Here is a 24,463-nt window from a genome sequence, read left to right as displayed (position 1 = left end):
ACTAATTAAAAAAAATAAAAAAATAAATTTAAAATGGATCAAAAAGAAATGCAAGTGCAAGAACATAAGTGTTGTGGAGATTGTGGATTCCTGAGTTTCAGCTTCCTGATTATAAGCCCATAAGGACTTTTGGGTATTGAAAAAGTATAATACTTTGTTTTGAAGAGTCAATTGCTCTAGTCCTTATCACATTGAAACTCATGAATGGATTATTAAATGAAAGAATTTTGGTGCTGGTTTAGTAACTCTAGGTCAAGTTTAATTGCAGGTTTAGTCTCAGTTTAGACTCAATTTTAATGTCGTGTGTGTGCACCCTCACAGAATGGTGAACTAATGTTGTAAAGATCTAAACTGCAGGGTTAACCGTTTCTAAGTATAAAACTGGAGCATCTAGGGGTGGATTTACACTTTACGCACTCGATCCTGATTTTAGAGCTTGTTTATTTTGGCCCTCTCCAGGTTTAGTCCTGGTCTAGTCCTGGTGTAGTACTACTCTAGTCTTAGTATAGGCCTGGTCTAGTCCTGGTTTAGTCCAGGTTTAGTCCTGGTTTAGTCCTGGTTTAGTCCTGGTTTAGTCCTGGTTTAGTCCTGGTTTAGTCCTGGTTTAGTCCTGGTTTAGTCCTGGCTTACTCCTGGTATAGTCCTGGCTTAGTCCTGGTCTAGTCCTGGTCTAGTCCTGCTCTAGTCCAGGTTTTGTCTCAATTTTGATGTGTTTTTTAAATTATGAAAAAGAAAGAGAAAGTATTTAAATCTAAATTATTCCTGAATGATAAACACACTCATTTAAATGGTTAAGTTTGTTTTCTAGCCCTGATCCACGAAGTTAAAGTTTTAAATCATAAATATAAGCAGAATGGAAAGAAACCTGACATGACCCCTATGACCTCTTCTTATATAGTAACAAAACAATGCATCAGTCTTGACTTGATATACAAATGTTGAACAAGCCTGACTTCACACAACTCGGAAATATCATATCTGCTACAAAGCTTTTGGTACATTTTTCCTCCCTCACCTTTTCTTTTCAAACAATCTCCTGACAGCGATTGATGTAGGAGTGCGTGGGACGGAGCAAGACCAGTTTACCTCATAAAAACTCACTGCAGCAGTTTCCACAAAGGAACAGACAAGATCCATGTCTAAACAGTGGAAAAGAAATCAAAGGCTGCTAAAACAACTCTATTATAAAAATGCACTGTGTTCTTATGAGCTCTGACCACAACTGGAAATGACAGGAGCAAACTGACCGCGCTTACGTCCAACATCAAATTGCATTGAATGAGAGGACAACCATGCTCAGGCAGAGGGCAACTACAGTGCACTGGTCATGCAGGCCTCAAAACAAATCAATCAAAACAAACGAAAAAAATCATGCATTATAGACAAAGGACAATTTTCATTCAGTTCATTATAGCAAACATTTTTGGCTCCTATGTTGAACTAGAAAGGCCTGAAATGAGGGTGAAGAGTGGAGAGAGGCATTCAGTAAACTGTACTAGTCTGGAATCGATTTCATGCTGTGCTGTGACACTGAACAACACAAAAAACAGTAATCTCATATTCTGCAGTCTCTCAATTTCCTGGCCATGATACTGTAATTAGTGTTACCATATTACAGTAAAATGTCAAACTTGATTTTAATAATAAGGGTAATATTGAATAAATTCAATATCACAATAAATGCTGTTGTTTTGGACAATAGAATGTAATTTTCACCATAAAATAATATTTGTTTCTTAAGTAGACCATACACTAGGCTTGTTCTAGTCTAGTTCTGATATAGGCCTAGGGTAAGACAACTCCAAAACTATTCAGAAATGTCCAATTTTGTCCTATTCATGTGATTTTTTTTTTTCCCCCAAGTATGTCATGTCTTCACTATCGATTGCTGTTCAAGTGACTATCTTTTTATACTAGTTTTATTATCTCCAAGTATCGATCCTTTGAACAGGCCAGTTCCTATTGTTCAAGACAGTGTTTAGTTTTGGCTAGTTAAACATTAGATGGTAGTATTTTTTTTTATAGTTTTCAGATTTTTGACGACAATTTCAATGCTTTTCCAAAACATGCTAATCTGAGTTATGAAAATTATGTTGGTAGTGTTTCAGGAAATGCTCATTAACATTTATTTCACAACCAATTCATTTGCTTTATTATTAGCTTTGGGTTTTTCAGGACTGGGGTTGCATTGAATATAAAACTCACCTATGACGCAGAAAGGCTTCCTGGCAAACCGTAGACGGCCCTGCCATCCTCGGTAACGACAACAGCATCCGGCCGACCAAATACGGATTATATACTCCAGACCAAAGACCACGATCATCACGAACTCCTGCATAAAAACACATAAAATGTTAATATTGAACAACATACATAGAACGTACAATAACTGAAATGCTGAGAAAATGGTCCAGTGGTGTTATGATTTGTGCTGTTAATGCACTGACTCAGCCTCCATTAGTATTTTAATTAGTTTAGCACATTGAGAAAACAAAACATTTGCATGCCTTTGGTGACATATAAACATAAATATAAGCTGTGTATAGCTCAAGAGGACTCTATGCCACTCAAGTCCTTTCACACAGTGGTTAATAGGTTATATTATGAGAAATGTATTCTATTATAGTGTGCATAAGAGCTTATCCAGTAATGAGAAGTGAGCTATTATAGTTGTGTTTAAAGCTGTTTCTATTTATGGGTTTGAGGTCAATGGACTTTCACCAGAGCTTTATCTTATCAGTGTTTCCTATCAGTCCCAGAATAGAAGGTTTATGAAGAGAGATAATGCAATACTTGCCTCATGTGTCAAGTTTGCACCAACCAAAACACTGTTAGTTCAGAATTTGTTTTCTCTCAAATCCTGGAAGTCCTGATTATTCACTACTTTTATTATTATTTTCTTTAATACAAAATATATGATATACATGCTGTAACCACATAGTTTATTTCCATTATGTTTTCCCACTTTCACTCTTACACATACACTCTCATTCATACACTAGAGTACAGAGAGACTGGAGGCAAAATGGGTGAAGCCGAACCCTGCTTTGCTTTAGATTTCAGACATTCTAAAGGTGATATTTTATATGTTTTTTTATATCAGGGGGCAGTTTTTACTTATGGCCCATCCTACAAGAAGCATCCAAATAAAAATAATGTAAAAAAATCTTATATATACTATCTACTTTAATAAAAATGAAAGTAATTTGGCTTGAGGTTGTCAGGAAAAAGGCACAATATGTATGTGCCACTTGAACTGTCAAAATGTAAAAAATCTTTCAGTCAGAAATAAAGAGGTAGAAGTTGAATAAACAATAAATTACTTAATTGATATACTCATAATATTCCTGAACTGCCCTCAAGTTGGTGGTTTGATCCCTGCTATGACTCCTGAGCAATACACGTCAACCAAAGTGGTACTATAGTGACCACATGATGCTGTAGTATGGTTATGTGTGTGCATTTAGGTGTTATTTATTCACATTTTTAAACTGAGAATATTATAACTTTCCCAGGACCTTTTGAACATGTGGTTGGCTTCTTTCATATAGTTTCCACCACTTCTCCTGGGCGTGCACTCTGGACAGTCACTGGGCTATGACAGATTCACACTCGCATTCATTTCTATTGTATATTTAGTGCTACATTCTGGCCTCTTAAACTCCCAGGTTTGACATATCGGTTAATGACTTACAATGAGCTAAAACAACGCAAATGTTGGTCTGAGAAATGTCCAAAATGAATGGTTTGGAAACATGGGCAGGCTTTGTAGGAAGTGGTTTTGGCCGTGCGGTTGTCCAGTTTCTTACCAGAATGAGCAGAGAGTAGGAGGAGGTGTCTTGGTGCGCAGGGATAGTGGAGAACACAGAAAGGACCAGGCAGCTGAACACCAGGATAAACCTATAACAGAAAATATATATAAAAAATGTTAGTGAACTCCGTCAACAACAATGCATACAACAATGCATTTTGAATATTGAGTCTATTGTCTATTTAAATGTGCACTGTGCAACTTTACTGCCACATCTTTCTCTTTATATGTTATTGTTTTGCCTGAAATTTTACACAGTATGGAATTAAACTTGTCCATCTCCTTGGAGGCAAGAAGTTAACACCACCAGGCCAAGTTACAGGTCCCATCTATGGCGAGTCAAACCAGTTCACAGCACAAATTGATGTTTTTTAAGGTATGTTATTATCAGTAAAACACCTGTAATCGAAAAAAAAGTGAATATATTAGTTAAATGCCATAGACCAAAGCAATAACATCTCCATGGATACAAACATTTAGCAGTCTCCCTAACAGAAAAGTTATACAGTGCACCTTTAAAAAGCTTCTGAAAAAAGAAGATAAAAAATTAAACAAATTGGCAGTTTTTATATATATATATTTTTTTCTTACAAGGAGCAACACAACATACAAAATGTAAAAACAGTGACCTAGACAACCACTGACTGTACAATACAACTGAACAATAACAAGACAAATTGAACAATGAGCAAGTAAAAAAAAAAATACTTTAAACTAATTCAATACAGCAACTCAAATCAACAAGGTTGGAAGGATATAGGAAGAGTAAATCCACTTTTAAACAAATTAAGGTCACCAAAATGAGATCAGCGGTCTGCCATATTGACCTATAAGAGATTATATTCCATAACATCAGACATAAACTGTTATTCCGACAAACATGTGCTGTGTAATTGCGGATTTTCCCCTGTCACAAGCTCTTGAATCCAGTAAAGGAAAAAACAAAGAACAAACAAGCTGGCAGCCCAATCACACAACTTATTTCCTCCTCTCTCTGAACCGTAACTTCGAACCATTATTCCATTTCCTCAGATATGAACGTAATCATAATTATTTGTGCAACATGATTTGAGTAAAACAGCCAGTCACACAGCAGCGATTGGAAAACATGCAACATTCAAGCACTTCCAGTTATGTCTAGAGCCAGGAAAAATTTGAGTTTTGTCTTTTCCACAAATGTTTTTCCATCATATAAATCTTCCCAAAACACATGTAAGTCTAAAGCACACAGTGGGTTGGAGTTTTGATGCTGAGCAGTGAAACGACATCTGTGTATTATCATCTCCGATCACTCTTAAACCCTCTGGACAAGCACAGACTGAAAAACTTCTGTCCAAGGAAAGACTGCATCCTGACAGAGATTTCCGATTCATGTTTTATATTAGGGCCGGAAGATATGGCTTTACATTTTCATCACAATGTAAACGTGAAAATTTGTCATAAAGCCCATAACAATATTGTGTACAATATACTTTTTTACTGTCTTAACAATGTGAAGAACAGAACAAGTTCATTTTAAACAGTTTGCAGTGGTCCAAAGTCATTCCTTACTTACCTTACACGATCTGAGTATTCTAGTTATTCACCATGATGAGTTTATCAGTGATGAGTTTTCAGAGATGGTAATTAGATGCAGCCAGTACACAGTGGATTTATTTTGACCTTAAGAGCTACATAGAGAATATCTGTACTGGGGCAAGACAAACTTTGGTCAAATGCATGGGAAAAATCTGGTACATAGCCTTTAATACTTTCTTTCATCCACCTTTTTTCCAGAACATGCCATGGGCACTGCCATCGTCACTCAGGTTTTATTATTTTACATGTGGCTGTCAATCTTGAGAGCAAATAAATTCTATACACACTATAGAGCCGTTTGAAATACTCCCAGAAAATCAGTGCAGTGGTGACTTGTAGATCACATGAACATAGTTTTACGCAAATCAACCTTTATATCATATTTTAGCATCAAAACTTTACTCAAAGTCTCTATTGAAATGAATGGGATTCCCACTTAACTAGAAGTGTCACCACAAAGAAACTGTTGTTTAGTAGTAGAGGCAAAAAGGGTAGGATGGAATAAGGTCAAGTTATTTTTATTCAATCTATAGTCCAAAAAGTAAATTTCAAGTGCTTTTTTACTGGCTGTTTATGTCACATTAACAATGAGAAAGTTTTGAGTTCATAAAGATGGTCTCATACTAAAGGAAAGGCAACATGCTAGACAACAGAAATGAAAGAAAATTAAAGAGTACACTGTTGTTTGGTTGTGGTGTCAATAATCATGAATCTTTCTTCTCAATAATCGTTCATAACACAAAAATTTGATATTGTGACATCCCTAATCACCAGCAATATGACATGGCACAGACCTATTTATTATTTGTAAAGCCTAAAGGGTTTAATGAGTTCTACACAGTTAAGTGAACAATGCAGCAACGAACTGTTAGGAAAGAGGATAGGAAGAGAGTCCTGAGATGTGCATGTTACAGCTTTTATAGTGTCTTTCAATGTTTATCTGTGTGAGGCGGGTTTTCTTCTGGTTTGCATGGTGTTACACATTAAAAAACTTTAGGCAGAGTCGTACAAGTACAAGACTGTTTTATAACCCTCTCAAAGTGGAGGTCACACATTCCTTAGTGAGAGGAGTTACAGATAAGAACATCCAGAACATAGAAATTATCTTTTTGTCCACATGTCCTTGTAAGCCCCCACGCTGCTCTGCTTTTGTTGTAATGCTGCATTGCATTGGTTTAATATTTTGTAAGGTTGAGCTATTTGAATGTCCCCATAAGGAAATCTGAGTTCTGCATTTGACCCATCCTTGAAACAGTGGGTGAACACAATGTGCCCAGGGGCTCATCTCCTGTTTGTAAGATAGGTTTCATGGTCTGGAGGATTATATATAAATTTAACCTGTTCGCCAGTTCAAAACTTAAAGGTACACTATGTAACTTCTCTGTTTCTCTCAACAAAGATGCTACTGATTTGGCCTGAATGTTCCACAGTACAGTATTAAACTTCATCTATCTCCATGAAAAATGGGTGACACCAGGCCAACTTACCAGTCAGGAAACATCCAGATAATTACATTTAATGCCATACTGTGAAACATTACAGGCAAAGCAATAAAATCTTCATGGAAACAAACAGATGGCAACCCCCCCAAAAAATTTAGATATCTGTTCTATAGTTCGCACTGTATCCAATGCTACTTTTCTTTTTCCATGATTTTAAGTGAATTTATTTGCTTATTGCTGCTGTTACTGTTTAGACACAAATATTGATTGAAACAGAACGCTTTGGGCTGAACTCATCCATTTTCATAAAGTACCTTATTTAACTAATTATTCCTGTGGCATTTACATCTATGACAGGTAATGCAGCTCTAATTACACCATTAGGCTGACAAGCACAATATGTTAAAACAAGGCCAACACGACCAAGTACTTAAACTGTACAAATGAATGACATTTAATACGCAAATTGAGTGTCATTTTTCGCTAATCAAAGAATCGAGCCCTTCTTTTATGTTTTTGAACAACAATATGTAACCAGCTAAGTATTAGATTTTAAAATGCAAATCCTAATGTGGATCCTGTAGTATTTATTCTACGGTTACCAATAGACAATCTTTGAGTGCCTTTTTCATTTTCAGAAGTGTTTTGTTTACAGCTGTCTCCATATGCTGTCATTAACAGTTGGCTACCCATGATGCACTGCAGGAGGCTCATGTGTACAGTGTAGTTTTTAACCAACCCTTTGTAGCCAGACCTGACCTTTGACCCATGTTAGAGGATGTAATGCTGCAAGGCAATTGTGCAGTCACAGTTCCTCTTTGGCTTGTGTGTGCCACCATTTTCCATGGCCTGCCTGAACATTATTTCTGGAGCCATGTGTTCTGCAGATTTTCTCCCCCTCTCTCTCTGAAGAAGCTTCTCTGTTCTGACAACCAACTGATTTGAGTAATGCAAGTTTGACTTGTAAATGATTGCAAAAGCCACATTTGGTTAACGAAGTAAGTGACTGTCAATCACCAAATTAATCCCAATCTATTTGTTGCTGACAGCTTAGTCTTTAATGGTCTACAGTTAGGTTTGAGATATGTCAAGAAAAAAAGAAAAAAAATGCACTGTTTTTTTTTTTTTTTTTTTGTAATATCCAAAATCACCAAAAGGCTGCAAAGAAGATGATTAAAAATAAAACAGGCATTCCAACACAGGTATGAAGCTATATTTCTGCATTTTTTTCTCATTCATGTTCGCGTGAAGGAACATGAATGAGCATTGTTGTGGAAAGGAATTTCTGAGCAATAAAAACACCTGTATTGGAGTAAAAACTAAATTGATATGTTTAATGCCATACAGTGGGACATTTCAGGCGAGTTCATTTGTATAGAGCAATTTGTACACAAAGTAGTTCAAAGTGCTTTACAGAATGTCATGAAAATCACAAAATAATCACACATAATCATCAAATGAACATTAAAAGAGAAAAGTGCAGAATAAAAACCTGTCAGTCATATGCAGCTAAACAGAACCGTTTTGAGCCCGGATTTAAACATAGTCAAGGTAGAGGCCCGTCTCACATCTTCAGGAAGACTGTTCCAGGTTTTAGCTGCATAAAATTGAAACACTGATTCCCCATGTTTAGTCCTGACTCTGGACACCAGCAGGAGGCCAGTCCCTGAAATCCTCAGAGTGCGAGATGGTTCATATGGCACTAACATGTCGGAGATGTAGTTTGGTGCATGGAGAGACTTGTACACAAGCAGAGCTGTGCAACAAGAAGCCAGTGCAGAGACCTGATCACAGGTCTCGTAGTTCTTGGTTCTAGTCAGGACCTGAGCAGCAGTATTCTGGATGTACTGCAGCTGTCTTAACGTGCATTTGGAGAGGCCAGTGAGAAGGTCATTATAGTAGTCTCAGGTGCTGCACAAGCAGGTGGTCTCCCCTCCAAATACATCTTTAAATTAAACGCTTAAAACAACGTCAAATCAAGTAGTTTTCCCTTGCTGTGAGAAGTCGGTTTGAAATGCAATATAAAAAAGTAGCAGAAGTTTTAGGTTTGCTCTATTGACATTTCTAAAGATTTGAATAATGCTGGTTTGATTGGAGGGAAACATCTAGTGACAGGCATTGTTGAGCTGTCATGAGGAAAGCTAGCTCCTTGTCAGAAGCACACACCTACGCCTCTGGCACTTACAAGGTTGTCAGGCCCAAAATTATAGACTGACAATCATTTTCCTTCATCCCTAGAGTATGCCTGGAATGTATTTACTTTAAAGGGGAAAGAGAAAGAGCCTTTGACAGAAGCGGCCATTAAGCACTCAACAAAGTCTGCTAATTAACATGCATGCTCAGAGGGTTTAGTCTAATACTGTTCATATAGCTCACGGGAGGTGGACAACAGAGCAATCACTTTTAACAAGGGAGGGAGAAATATCCAAATCTTGCTAATAGCTCTATGATATCATATTTTGGGGTTGATGTTTACATGCATCACAAAATTCACACAAAATTGAATTCTGGAGTTATCATATTATTGAAATAGATTGTAAATGGTTACATTTAGTAATCGGCTTTCAAGATAAAGTAAGGGCAAACCAATGTGGCAAAGACAGCAATGAATGAGAAGATTATTGAGATTTTTTTTTTTTTTTTAATCATTGCACTTTTTCAAATACAACTGAGCGTCACAAGTGTCTTTTGAGCAGATGTCTTTTGTGCATGTAAACACGCACCAAAAATCTGATTTATTTAATTCTTGGATGATAAGATTCTAGTTATCTGATTTTTACTGGCCAGGAAAATGTACACAGTGGCTTAGAGTGGTCGCATTTACATAGAACACCAAGATTTCCAGTTTGATGTGTCCTGAGCAAAACACTTCAACCACCTCGCCTTCAACCAGTCATTCACCTGTGTGAATGAGTGGTTACAGTAACTGTTGCCCTAGCAATTAACAATTTAAAACTAAATATGAAATCTTTTAAATGGTGAAAAGTCCTCAAAATGTCACAGACAACAGGAAGCTGTAACCCATGAATAACAGCATGAGAATGGCATATTATTCATTCACTCTACACTTGGTGGTGGTAAGCTACTACTAGCCACAGCTCCCCTGGGGCAGACTGATGGACTTCAACACTAGGCAATGTAGGTGAAGTGCCTTGCCTAAGAACACAGCACTGACATAGGCTATACAAAGTAAACTGTATTGAAATTTAATTTTAAAGTCTACAAAATGGTGAAACTTTGATATTTTATACAGTACATAATATCAGTTACATAGCTACTGTTCACATGTTGCCGTCTGCACCATTCACATGTCGTACACGTTTAATTGAATAGACATGTATCCTTCTGCCCATTGCCTCTCTTCCATTTGAATAACTCAATTGATCTGTTTGAGAAATGATGTTGCAATGCTAATAGCTAACATCCACGCAATGCAAATGTCCATTACGAACCAGCATCTGTTACTATCACTCGTTTCACATCACGGACTGAGCTTGATAGATGTAGATTTATGGGAAGCCAGACGCCATTATCCCACAAAAGCACGCATTTGTGTAAGCACTACAAGCTCTGGTCATGTGTTAATTAGATTCCGCTTGGCTAACAGGCCTAATGCAGTCGTAATGATGCTGATCTGATTGACTTGTACTGCGGCAAAGGAAGCGTTCACTCTTAACATGGAGAGAGATCTGTCCATGGTCCTGAAAGCTAATTCTGTTTGAGTCTTTTGATGAGAGCAGCCAAGTCCCTGATCTATCATTAACACATACTTGAAGAGTAACCCCCCCCAGGATAGACACAAGGTTGTGAGTAAGTAATTAGATATTCAATTTGAGGAGGAGACAATATACTCTGCACAGAGCTGTGACGTAAATGTGTAACTGCAGATTCCCACAGGCTGGTGAGCTCACTCAGGTTTACAGATTTACACACGGTTTATGAACTGACTATATTATTTGATATGGCAATGTAAAATAAGGCTCATACAATCCACAATCTTTAATAAGGTAAAAAAAAAAAAAAAAAGTATACTAATAATTTCACTTACTGTCCCAACATATTTAGTCAATAGTGTAGGGCTTAAAAACAAAACAAAAACAAAAACAAAAAAAAACAACATTTTATCACTATTGTGTCATTTTCAAGCTGATTATTGACAATTTAAAATGATTGGATTTCAAATAGATACTGGGTAAAAATGTATATGTACATGAGATTATTTTATTTTATTTGTTACATTATTTCAATATTTTGGCACCAGATATGCCAGTGTTTCCAAAAACATTACAAAAAACATCAAAAACACCAACAGACTCTTTATTCCTTCTAAAAAGTGAATTGAGTGAGAGTGAATGAAACAGCTCTGTGAGAGGTTGCAGACACCATAAAAATGGACACTCTCTTCCCTGTAGCATCTCAAACCAAACAAAAGCAGGTTTCAAGGAAGTATGTGTGTGTTAATGTTTCCTCTGTGTTGCCCTTAGTGACTTTACAAGAGGACAAGGACACAATGTGAAATTAGAAACTCATAAAAGCCTGCACCGGATCATAACATGCTCCTGTCATTCTTCAAGATACCTGTTTTTAGGCCTGTGCAGTTAATCAAATCTAAAATCATGATTTCAATGATTACTCTATTCAATTATAAATATGTTCAACAATACAATTAATTAAGAATACCCCTATAACAGTAACTTGAAAAACACAAATACTGCCTATAGGTTCATTCCAGTGGTGGATGAAGTGCTCAGTTTTATTACGTAAGTAAAAGTACAGATACAGAGGTAAAAATTTACTCAAGTAATAGTATCACGTGAAAAAATATGTAAAAGTATTTAAGTACCTGCTTAAAAATGTACTTGTAATATTGATGATTCATATTTTGGTTAACAGTTGCAATACAAATCAGTTTAATTTTTGTCATGAATGTTGTGTGATTATTTCTGTTTGCTCAAAGCCGAAGCTTGAATTCATGAACCATGAACATGGAAAAAATAACTCCTCAAATCATATGAAAAGTACTTTTTACTTTACAGTCCAGTTAAAAAATGTAGTGGAATAGAAAGTACAGATACTGCTCTCAAATGTAGTGAAGTAAAAGTAAAATGTATCCACTGTAAAATGTACTTAAGTGAAGCAGATGCCTAAAAATTCTACTTAAGTACACTACTACTTTTACTTTGTTACATTCCACCACTGGTTAATTCTGACAGTATAGACACAAACGTTTGAAATAATCCTGCCTATAATTTTGCAATTATCAAGCAGTGAACAGTGCACGGTTGTATTTACTGTAAAGAGATTCTGACCTGATGACCTTTAGTGGGTTTTCAGTTGAGGTCAGGCTTCGTCAGTCAACCATTAAATGATTCAATATGTCACCGTAAAAGACTTTACATACTTCGAATGTTACAGTAGGATAGAGGTATTGATTGATATTAATTATAAGATTAGAAATTGGAAAATCAAGTTAAATCAATCTACCATCACCAGAATGTAAAAATGTATGTTATTCTCATAACTGATTTCAGATTCTAATTATTGATTTTGCTTAACCTCCAAAAACAATCCAGTCCATCCAGTCCTATTGCATTTGGCTAATAAACATGCACTTGTTTAAACTTTAAATCTTAGAAAATGCAAAGAAATATGTTAACAAATGAGCCTGTGCTCTGTATGTAAGCCTCGTTTCCGCTGTCTGCATTATACCGCACACTGGAGGGGGTAGACATTCGCTCCTCTCCTCCATTACCCTGATGCTCTTCGTGTATCAGTGAAAAAATACGCCGAGCAGGCCGACTATGTGTGGGATTAGAGCATGGTAAATGATCCAGGAGAGCAGACTGTGCACGGGCTGGGAGGATATAGAGGTTTTGGTGACATCTGAATACTGATGCTGTGAAGTAAGGGGTTCATTTGTTATATTTGAGAGCTTCTGCTGCGGTTTAGAAGAACACTATTAGCTAGTAAACTTGGAGAATCTTGTAAAGGTTTTATTCAAGTACATCTGAATCTGGTCAGGCTGGGAGATATGACAAAAAGTAATTGTTTCTTTTCCTCATATTCATTGATCAAACGTGTAAATGTGTTTGTCTGTATTAGTTTCCTGACAATGCAGACTTTCAATCACTGTACTTTAGCACAGTGGGCGGACTTAAAGTGTAGGTGAAACACAAATTTTCACACTTAAGCCTCAAAAGCAGGAAAATATACACTCACCTGAAGGATTATTAGGAACACCATACTAATACGGTGTTTGACTCCCTATCGCCTTCAGAACTGCCTTAATTCTACGTGGCATTGATTCAACAAGGTGCTGAAAGCATTCTTTTGAAATGTTGGCCCATATTGATAGGAGCATCTTGCAGTTGATGGAGATTTGTGGGATGCACATCCAGGGCACGAAGCTCCCGTTCCACCACATCCCAAAGATGCTCTATGGGGTTGAGATCTGGTGACTGTGGGGGCCATTGTAGTACAGTGAACTCATTGTCATGTTCAAGAAACCAATTTGAAATGATTCGAGCTTTATGACATGGTGCATTATCCTGCTGGAAGTAGCCATCAGATGATGGGTACATGGTGGTCATGAAGGGATGGACATGGTCAGAAACAATGTTCAGGTAGCCCGTGGCATTTAAACGATGCCCAATTGGCACTAAGGGACCTAAAGTGTGCCAAGAAAACATCCCCCACACCATCACACCACCACCACCAGCCTGCACAGGGGTAACAAGGCATGATGGATCCATGTTCTCATTCTGTTTACGCCAAATTCTGACTACCATTTGAATGTCTCAACAGAAATCAAGACTCATCAGACCAGTCAACATTTTTCCAGTCTTCAACTGTCCAATTTTGGTGAGCTCTTTTTCCTATTTGTAGTGGAGATGAGTGGTACCCGGTGGGGTCTTCTGCTGTTGTAGCCCATCCGTCTCAAGGTTGTGCGTGTTGTGGCTTCACAAATGCTTTGCTGCATTCCTCGGTTGTAACGAGTGGTTATTTCAGTCAACGTTGCTCTTCTATCAGCTTGAATCACTCAGCCCATTCTCCTCTGACCTCTAGCATCAACAAGGCATTTTCGCCCACAGGACTGCTGCATACTGGATGTTTTTTCCCTTTTCACACCATTCTTTGTAAACCCTAGAAATGGTTGTGCGTGAAAATCCCAGTAACTGAGCAGATTGTGAAATACTCAGACCGGCCCGTCTGGCACCAACAACCTTGCCACGCTTAAAATTACTTAAATCACGTTTTTTCCCATTCTGACATTCAGTTTGGAGTTCAGCAGATTGTCTTGACCAGGACCACACCCCTAAATGCATTGAAGCAACTGCCATGTGATTGGTTGATTAGATAATTGCATTAAGGAGAAATTGAACAGGTGTTCCTAATAATCCATTAGGTGAGTGTAGGACTACTCAAACATGTATGAACCAATCAATATTCATGGGTTTCAGCTTTCTCTTACAAGTAACAACATTCAAACATGCTTTAAATCACACAAGAGTCAAAGAGTCAAGAGTCTATCTGACATATGTCTCCTTTAACAATTAAAACATTCTTGAAATTCTAGTCTAAGATTGCTAATTTCAACATCTACTTTTCTGATAACTTCACATGAAGTTGATCTGTTGCAGCAGGGCGACCATAACCCGAGCAGTCTTCTCTTAAACACATCCACAGACTTTCGCCTTAATAAAAAACAGATGCCTCTGGGCCGGAGCTTGCGTGTGGTGGGTGCTGTCCACTTTGGCTGTGCTGTTTACTTTGGGTTTGTCCAGCTCCAGTCTGGATGTTGTACTGTGCTTTTGGGGGAGACTTTGTGGACAGCCCCAATCCGTTTTGCATCAGTGCCTTGTTTTCCTTCTAGGTCAGCAGCACGCGCTTCTGTCTCTCTTTTGATTGTATAATTAGGTACAATTGGCTTTTCTGCGATGGGCTTTTTAATGGAATCCTTTAATGGTTGGTTGAGTATGTTGTTTTCTACAGTACTTCTACACTCCTCTAAATCATGCAACTGGCTGCCCAAGGTTTCATGCTAAACCAAAGAGTAATATAAAAAGTAAACAGAGATACATGCATTATTAAGTACAAAATGTTAAGCTCACAGATCGACTTGATCGATGTTATTGCTTTGCCTGCAATGTTCAACAGAATGACCCTAAACTTTTCTATCTCCTTAGAGACAAGAAAGTGTTAGTTAAATTGCAAAGTTTGAAGTTGGAGGTCAGATCTGTGAAGAAGTGTGTGCTCACAGTAAAAATCAATGCACTACCCATATGTAATAAATAAATAAAAATAAAACAAAAAGTCATGCTAGAAAAATTTAATGCTATGGTGAGGCAAATTTCAGTGAACAAATTACATATCCAGGAACGCAAATAGTGGATCCCACCTTTAAAGCACACAAATATTGACTAAATTGTAAAATGCTGTGAACTAACTGGACTTTCACTGTCAAATGAACCACTGAAATACAATGTTGCATGCAGTTTCATGGGTTCCCACCAGTACACTGCTATTACATGTACTAGTGCCATACTTTTCTTGACACCATAATAAATGTATTCTTTTATTCTCAAAAGCAGCAGTTGGCACATTATATTAACATGAACACTCTTTGTACAGGAACAGAACGTGCAGTGTGTTCTCTGCTCTCTGTATGTGTCTTTGTCAAACAGTAGTTCTCTAATCTAGTATTTTTAAACTCATTTCTTCAAACCTCATTCTATGTTCTCTCCATTTGGGCCTGAAGATAATGACGGGGTAAAGCTGACAGACAGGACTTCATGTCGAGAAGCTTCCCCACACAAAAATATTATTATTCCCCACTACAATATACTTTTATTATTTTTTTGCCTAAAATATTAAAATCCATGGCTCAAGGACAACATTATAAATATTACTATTGATATTGGTCTGAGTCCATATGACAAACAAAAGTTGATCTTGAGAAAATAGAGGGATTATGGAGTTAATCTGTCACTGCCGATCCATTGAATGAAGTTCAAGTTTAACTTGGTTAAATTGGTCACATTTTTATATAGCACTCAAAGCATGTTGCATCAAGGACCCACTTACCTGTTCACATACACATTCATACACCAGTGTACACAGACACTGGGAGCAAGGTATTGCCCAAACAACAGCAGTTATCTGTGGGAGCTGGCTGCTCAACTAATGATGTTCATGTCCAGAGCAGGATTCGAACCACCAACCTTCGGATCAGTGGGTGAACACTCTAGAAATTGAGCCACTGTCACCCCATATGCTTCGGAAATAGTGATACAATTGCAGTAGTCACAAATACATTTTCCCAGCATGCATATAAATGTGAGTAAATCTTTGAGGAACAATATTTATTTTTCATTGGACAGCTGTTTCAATTGATGTAATTTTTTTGGTAGAGATTCCACCACCTGTGGAGAGGAAAGCCACAGAGTAAAAATGCATGTTTTTCAAGGAATTTATGATAAGCTATAAAATCACCAAGACAGATATATTTAATGACATATTATGGAATATATGCCTTGGCATCTATTTTGCTTTTTACGTGATATATTGTATTTGAACGTATGAACATTGTTTTAGTCCAGAACACCTTTCCAGAGAAACAGTGGGGAAAAACAGGACACGACACACCCAAGCATGAACCTAACCCACTGTAGTGTGAAATGATGTTTAATACAAAACATCAATGCAGAGAGGCAGATAGAGGCAGAGGAACACCCACAGAGCACAAGCTTTTTCATTTGAGCACATCCAAGCACGGCATAATAAAACCCAGACTATAGACGGGTATTAAAAGCTCTTTACAATGCAGCAGGAGATACTTTGGAGGAAACCGCAACTGTGCCAGACCTTAAAGGCACCATGTCGCGTTTACTGCCTTTAGTCTTTTTTGCAGAGCCATGTAAAGAGGCAGTGCAAATTAAAATGCCATCAGCAGAGCGGTAGGAGCACATGTAATGAAAAATTAAAGAAGAAAACTGAACAATTCTAGCTTCATAAAGACACAGAGCACAGCGAGAGGACCCCTGAAGGCAGTAAAGTCATTTGAGTTAAGCGCCAGCGGCTACATTCACTTTATTTGTACAGGAAATGTGTTAGATGATGAATTTTGTTAAGTAGGATATAATTGGAATAAATTGTCCTATTGCAGTGGTATAATGGTTATGGTTCTATAAATAAGGTAAAAGGGCACAATTAAGTTGAATGTATTGCACTAAAGCCCTCTTGGCTCTAGGTGCAATACATATAGGGCGACAGTGGCTCAATCAGTAGGGAGTGTGTCCTGAAGGTGGAAAAGCGTTATATAATAATGTGACAATTGATACAGATGTTATTTTTCCTGGTTTTACAACACATGTGTTTTATTGCTACAAAAATATCTTAAAAACATTTCATTCTAACCATGTGCAGTCGTTCCTCTCCACGGATATGACCTGCAACTTGGTCTGGTGGCATCTCCTGCTTGTCTCAGTTGAGAAGACTAAAGCCATACTGTGGAATATTCTAGGCAAAGCAATGACAACAAACAGATACCCAACACTTCACCAGAAAACGTTATAGAATCATGGGTTTGAGCTTGCTGCTATATACAACATTTTGAGCACTTTTTCAAAAGATATAATGGCTTGTTTAAAATCTGTAATCACTATGGGTACGGTCCGAATTTTTCTTCATTCTGGTTCCAATGGATATCTTTAATTTTGCTTTTACAAATCAGACTAATTGACCAATGTATTTTTCATGTTCACATCCCCACCTGTTTGGGCTCTTCATAATATTTGAAGTATTTGCATCACTTACTATCTGTGACATCAACTACAGTGTAACATCTGCCGGAATACGCTCTTATGTGTCCAACAGGCTGCAGCTAATTCACTTTCACGGCTCTCATCTGCAGTGCGTGATATAAGTGAGAGAGGGCCAGTGGAGTGGGCTTTGACGTAAAAATGCCTTCAGCGCCCACAAATACGGGCGGCCATTTTAGAGTCTTCTTTTTGAAGGGCTCTTAAGGATACGCCTGACAAGATGATTTATTTCACCAATTTTTTATTTGAATATTTGCCACACATTGGGACATACTAAACCTGCAGCAAACCGTTTTTTACACTGATTGACTTAACTTTATATGAATATGAAGCTTGGATATTGCTCCACTTTCCAAAGTCCTTCCTTTTTGACAATCTCTGGCCACTGCCCGGTCAATAGGCTACTTGAGGTTTGCCCTAGTTTGAGCTGCAGTCTCGCTCTGGTCAAACAAGTATTAATGGATCTATGTGAGGTAGTAATAAGGAACCCAGACATGAAAAATAGAAGACAAGTCCAATTTATTCTCAAATTAGCTTCTATCTAAGTCTGACAACCATTACAGCCCAGTGCCTTATTTTCATAGACTTTAATTTAACAACTTTATAGGTCATAGAAAAAAGCTGTATTATAATGTCTATTCAAAACAAGGTCACCTCCTTTACCCCCTTTGTAACAAATAGCATTTTATGTTTAACAAAATATTAAAATCGCAACAGAATAATGATATTGCAATGAGTTTGTGTTTAGTTCAGAGAATAGACTGTATAAAGATGTGGACTGAGGGAGTGTGACGTCACCCATAGCGTTCAGCTCCAGTCAAATGAAGCTCAGTTATATGGGTAAGATCATACTGCCTTTGTCCACTTTATACAGTCTATGGTTTATATTGAATGGGGAAAAAACATATATTGTTTGTAAAATTCTCACAACATACTTTCTTAATACTTACAATTATGTGGCTTGAAAGATCATGATTATTGATTAACTGAACAGGTGTTTAAACTAGGTGAAGGCGTTGAAATACATGCAAAGAAAATCCTGATATGAAATAGAAATCATCTTTTTACATGGAAGTGCCATCTGTGTCCCAAGATAACCCCGTTTCACAACGTTGGGAAAGCTAACACCTCTTGAATAAAGTTATAAGTGTCCAGATGGTGCCCTGATCAACCCCCTGCATGGCTCCCCAGCAGACCCCCTCCCCTTTCAGACGTGGGTGGGGTAGAAACATGGAGAAATACTGCATATATTGCACAAACACACGCACAACACAAAGGGGAGTTAAGAGGCTTCAACTCATTGGGATAGGAGCAGTTAAAACCCTAAAGTCACAAGAGAACGGAGCACAAGAAGTCAGCAACTAAAAAACTGCTGTCAGGTAAATCAAAGAGAATTCTGTGGTAAAATGCTATAGCCCTCATCAATTCCAACTTATGTAGCAGTAAGATTTCACAATGGGTTATCAAATGTTAATGTAACAACATCTAAAATGGTAAGGCTAGCAAACATGAGGTTTAAAGGAAGTGTGAATATAGTGAGGTACAGATCTTAGCCAATGATATGTAATGGTTTGAGAGGGGAGTTAAAGAGGCAATTTTGTTAGGAAAGACAATCCATCTTTGAACAGGAATGGGGAGTTTAGACATAATTTATCTCCTATTTATAGCTCCACACTCAGACCTAAATCAAAACAAGGAAAACAAAAGAGATGGCTGTGTAATCGTCCAAGTATGATCCATAGTTAAAGAAAAATTTAAATCTGTAAACTGGAACTAATAGGTAATATGCTAAGTGAGAGCACCCATTAGGAGCCTGAACGATTATGCGAAATATGACTCAGCCAACAAACAGAAACTGCAAACAAATAGTTTTGTTAGTTTCAGTGTAGTTAGCTCCTCCCTTCAGATAGATATAAGGCAGTGTCCACCAGTAATCTGACTAGAACTGAAGAAGCGGCTTGAATGAACTAAACTTTTTGTTCAGTTGACAGAATTGCATTTATTTTTTCTTTTGCTATGAATATACGAGAAGTTAATAAGTTATTATCAAGATTTACAAAACAACAGAGCAATTTCTATTATTATTCAGATAGTAGGCATAGAGTCAACTCATCCATGTGGCTCATTCAGTTCCCTCTCCTGTCCAAGCCGTAAGCCCAGAGCGGTCTATCTGCTCTGTGGCTGTTTACAGTGAAAATGTAAATATGTGCTATCTATCCACAGCTCTTCAGATCTGAGAGTGTCCCAGGAGGAGACTGTAGCCTGAAGCAAGGCCATAACACAACATGCAACAACCACTCACTCCAGCTCCATCTTCATTTACACATTTTATACATGCTCAGGTTTCAAGAGCAAGTGTTTACAATGTAACCGCTAACTACAGTGTATAGGTGAGTAAAACACGCTGCAATGTGACTGATCCTTTTTAACAATGTGATGTGCCCAGACCTGGACTCAATTGAAGACGTTTGGTAACTGCTTGATGCTTGTTGTTATGCTAAATGTACTGACCATGGGTTTCAGAATGGTGATAAATGAGGACTGCCAGAGCAAGTAGCAACTTGAAATAAAATATTATCTTTTGAATGGTGAAAAATTCTCAAAATGTAGCATATAAACTGGAAGCTGAGGATGTGTTGATATTACTGGTGCCTAATATCTCAAATTGATGCACAAATTTACAAGTTCAAAAGAAAAGAGCTGGTTCAAACCTCTCTCGTGCACACACTGTTGTTGTGTCTACGGAAAGACAATTCACCGACGTTGCTCTTTCCTAGTTACACTATGCAGTTGATTGTGACAGGGAGGGCATCTGAAATTGATTTGTTGTGACTCGTCTACCATATTTAAAAATATTGGCTAGATAATGCAGAAAACAATTTATGTTAAATGAGTCTTACAAATAGCAGAAGACAATGAAAGTGCATTATGATCCAAACATCACATAATGGAAGAAAAAAAATTGCCATTCCCACAGCTTATGAGATTTATGCTCTAACCTATGAGTCTTCTCTATAAATCGCACCTCCTTAAAACCTGTATCAGGACAATCTGACTCCCTCTCCCTTACAGTGCTGGTTTGGGGCTATAATTATCTGAAAAGTGATAAAGGCGTGATAGATGAGCTCTTGTTGATATGATAAATGACTATCAGGGGAACTCTAAAGACTTTTCACAGACTCCATATCTCCAAAATGACAGGAAACCATAAAGAATACACAAAGTACGACGCAATGGGGCCGTAATGAGTCTCACCAGATCCATCCTCAGCTCTCATAATGGCCCAATACAAAGCAGTCTGCTCATTACAGTCAAACCCTCGTCAATCACAACATTGTGAAATCCCTTTCTCTCTGTGGCACATGTGACCAAAATAGTTTCATGTCTTTAATGATTTACATGCTTCTGACTTTTTCCATTGTTACCTGGAAGGGTTTATGTTATTAGACTACTTGGTTAGGGTGGAATTGGCAAAAATGATTTGCTTACAATTTGCAGCATGGCTTGAATGGGTAAGAAGAAATTTGAAAGGTGTTAAATGTGCTTATAAACTCCTTGTGCTGAATACTTAGGATGCTCGGAATGCGTAAGGTAAGTGAGGAATAAAATAAAGGATTAAAATAAACTTGGTCTGTTTTCACATTTTTAAGACAGTGCACATACTTATATTTTATTTAATAATCAAACCCAGCAGTAAGAGCAAACAGGTTAAGTCAGGATGTCAGCAACTAAAATACATTTTATTTAACACGATTTTGAATGTTTTGTTGCATTTTGAATCTTGGCTTTGCATAGCCTAATTATTTGAGGGGATTTAATGCTTTACATTTGAAAGACACAGTTATCATCTCTTCACAATTACAAGCTGATTCGATATGCATGCAGTAGTTTGCTTTTTTCTTTGTTTCTATGACTACTATTACTGCCATATATTGCTTTCCTGACATGGGATACTGAGGACTTGAGAAGGTCATTGTCATTGGGGCTGTAGGTATTTACCCATTTAATCAATTATGTGGTCAGTGGATTCTTCGTCAACCACAATTTGTATTAGTCGACAAAGTTTAGATTAGGATTAGGAAGGATTAATGAGACAACAGCAGAAAGGAGAAGAGTGCAGGTGTAGTCTTGTGAGTGCAGTTTAGGTCAGATACATAGATACTTTAGTCGATCAAGAATTTATTTTTAGTCGACCACAGCCCTACTTTAGATACGGCAGATGAAAATTTACATGCTTTTCACATTCATAGGTGAGTCATTTCAGTTTGTGGCCATAACATAAGTGCATTAAACAACTCTGATATGCAGACCTGTCACGATAACAAATTTTAAAGCACGATATATCGCTACAGAGAAATAATCGTTAAATGATAATAATGAAAGTACGTTTTGTCACTAATTAAGATTTAAATAATGCAAGCTAATCCTAGTAAACCATTTTAAATAGTCTGACTCATTAAAAGAATTGAACTGCAATAAAAAAAAATAGCCGAATGTACCAATAATTAGCCATAAAAGGGACTTATTCACCCCTCTAACACTCAGATCTTATCATATTACAACAAAAATGTCCAAAATCTCTCCATTTTTGCAAAGAGGCCCAAAATATATTGTTCCAGATTTCATGTACTGAACGATAAGTCGATATAGTGATTATCATGACAATCCTACTGATCTGTGCATTCTGCAGCTTCAATGCAACTCCACCTCATACATTAACACTGCATAATGCACAGCTCCTTGTTGTTGATACTTAATGTACAGTAATCTGATTTGGCAATTAGCTCTTAGCAAAATGAATGGCAGCAGCCTCTTGTGCTGTGCCATCTCTTACGAAAAATACAAAAATATGATACCAAAGATTTCAAATAAATCTCAAGCACAACAATATAGGTCATAATTATAGTGATCATTACAAGTGCTGCAGCTGCAAATCAGAAGATACTTGTCCCTTGGAGTGGATGAAAATTACAAATCCCAGCATCCCTAGTATTTTTTCCCAATTTCTGCAATACCTGCGATGGAGCTGATGAACTACTGCTGTAACTGTGGGTTTGGGCGTGTGTTGATATATGCTATGTTTCTTTACATTGTCTGGCTTATTGTATGTGTAGGCGCTTTCATTATCGTTCAATGACAGAAGAAAGAAACAAATACAATGGTTTTGCAGAGCGCATTCAGCACAGTAATATCACTAGATTTACATTATTAAGGCCCATAAAGAGAGAGCAGGCACAGCCCAGTGGGGTTTTACACTGGTGCAGAGAGGGATCCAGGCAATTGAAAGCTATTAGAACAAATGGAGTCTGAACATGAATAGGCAAAAGACAACAAAGCATTTTTATCGGCTTGGTTCAAAAGATTGAGCATTCACTACCATTAAATGAAGCTTTTAAAATGCGCTGTACCTATTTATACTGCCTTGAAACTTGAAAAACAGATCTGGTTCATTTAAAAAGGTTTTCAGTGGTCCAAAGTTACTGGGGCAAGAGACATTTTGCTCAAATACATGGAAAAAGTAGTGGTCAAGTAGTTTAAGTTAAAACTAAAAACATGTAAATTTAATTGTAGCCAGTATTTATAATTATTCAACATGTTTAATTCTTATAATTTGAGGTTTTAGAATTGCGACTTTACAAGTTGTAACAGAGCCAGACTGACCCCACAGACATGATGAGTGCCAAATAATCGCTTATGAAAAGTGCTACTCAGGCCACAAAGGTTGACAGTTCCTCACCCTCAGGTGTTCATATTGTGCAGGACACTTAAATTGCCTTAGCAACCTATTATGCAAATCAACTTTTTAGCTTTTAGCTTTTAACCACATTATAGTTGTTACCCCTCACCATTTAGTCACTTGAAGTTGTACTTGGACTGATTCGTGCATCTTTTCACCACATAAGCCCACTGCTCTGTACTTACTTTGTTCTCCAATTGTATTTTCTTAATCAATCATACGCGTAGGATTCGGCAGGGTTACAAAGCCATTTTGGTACAAATGAAAAAAATCTGCTACTTACTAGCTTGAGCTGCAGCTATCCATCAGATGCGCTGACAGCTACACGGCTCTTTTTTTGTGATGACATTTATGACAACATCAGCTCTCATTGGGCACCTTGTTTCTTTTATTAAGTTAAGGGTTTGAGAGGGGAGTTAAAGACAATCCTTCCTTGAACAGGAATGGGCCTTAGACATTATCTATCCCCCATCGATAACTCCATCCTCAGACAACAATAAGGCTAGCTAGGATGCTAATAGGTGTAAAAGCACCCATTAGGAACTGAATGAATCTGCTAAGTGACTCAGGCACAGTGCACACTTAGTATAGCTCAACAGAACAAGCCTCAAAAAAAAAATTTGTAAACAATGGCTGTTTTCAGTTTCAGTGTAGTTAGCTCCTCCCTTCAGATAGATATAAAACAGTGTCTAACAGTAATCTGACCAGAAGTGAAGAAGCAGCTTAGATGAGCAGCAAAAAGTCTTCACTTCTACAACTTTTTGTCCAGCTGACAGATTTTACGTTTGGCTTTTACAACGGAACAGACCTGGACGATTGAGGGATTACGCTGGCATCTTTTATTAAGTCGTTAGACATGAATATTGTGATTTAAAATGTGCAAATTAGGAAACTGGTTTATGTAAACCCTTTGAGTGCCCAAAAAATTATTTGTTTTTTTTGTGCCTTGTACCATTTGTGACATGTTACCTCACACATACAGTATTGGGGTGCACCTGATTGCATGCCGGGGCTCATGAGAAAGTCATTTTCCGTCAGCCCTTGGCTCAGCTCTGCTCTTCCTGTAGCCGGGGTC

At 37.5% G+C, this 24,463-nt stretch overlaps 2 protein-coding genes across 5 annotated transcripts in view; one reads left to right on the top strand and one right to left on the bottom strand.

Annotated features, from left to right (window-relative positions):
* Window positions 1–24,463, top strand: part of LOC117371522 (ras and Rab interactor 2-like) — a 268,922-nt gene that overhangs the window by 75,673 nt on the left and 168,786 nt on the right. The gene's annotated exons all lie outside the window — the stretch shown is intronic.
* Window positions 1–24,463, bottom strand: part of kcnq5b (potassium voltage-gated channel, KQT-like subfamily, member 5b) — a 145,847-nt gene that overhangs the window by 31,148 nt on the left and 90,236 nt on the right. For all 4 annotated transcript variants that reach the window (XM_055224923.1, XM_055224935.1, XM_055224926.1 and 1 more), the window contains exons 2-3: window positions 3,810–3,900; window positions 2,206–2,332 (exon numbers count right to left, since the gene is read on the bottom strand). In XM_055224923.1, the coding sequence (XP_055080898.1) occupies window positions 2,206–2,332; window positions 3,810–3,900 (218 nt within the window). The remainder of the gene's footprint in view (window positions 1–2,205; window positions 2,333–3,809; window positions 3,901–24,463) is intronic.

Source organism: Periophthalmus magnuspinnatus, chromosome 1 (assembly GCF_009829125.3).
Source record: "Periophthalmus magnuspinnatus isolate fPerMag1 chromosome 1, fPerMag1.2.pri, whole genome shotgun sequence".
Lineage (NCBI taxonomy): Eukaryota > Metazoa > Chordata > Actinopteri > Gobiiformes > Gobiidae > Periophthalmus > Periophthalmus magnuspinnatus.
The sequence above is the reverse complement of the archived record's forward strand: the minus strand, read 5'-3'. Positions and strand labels throughout refer to the sequence as shown.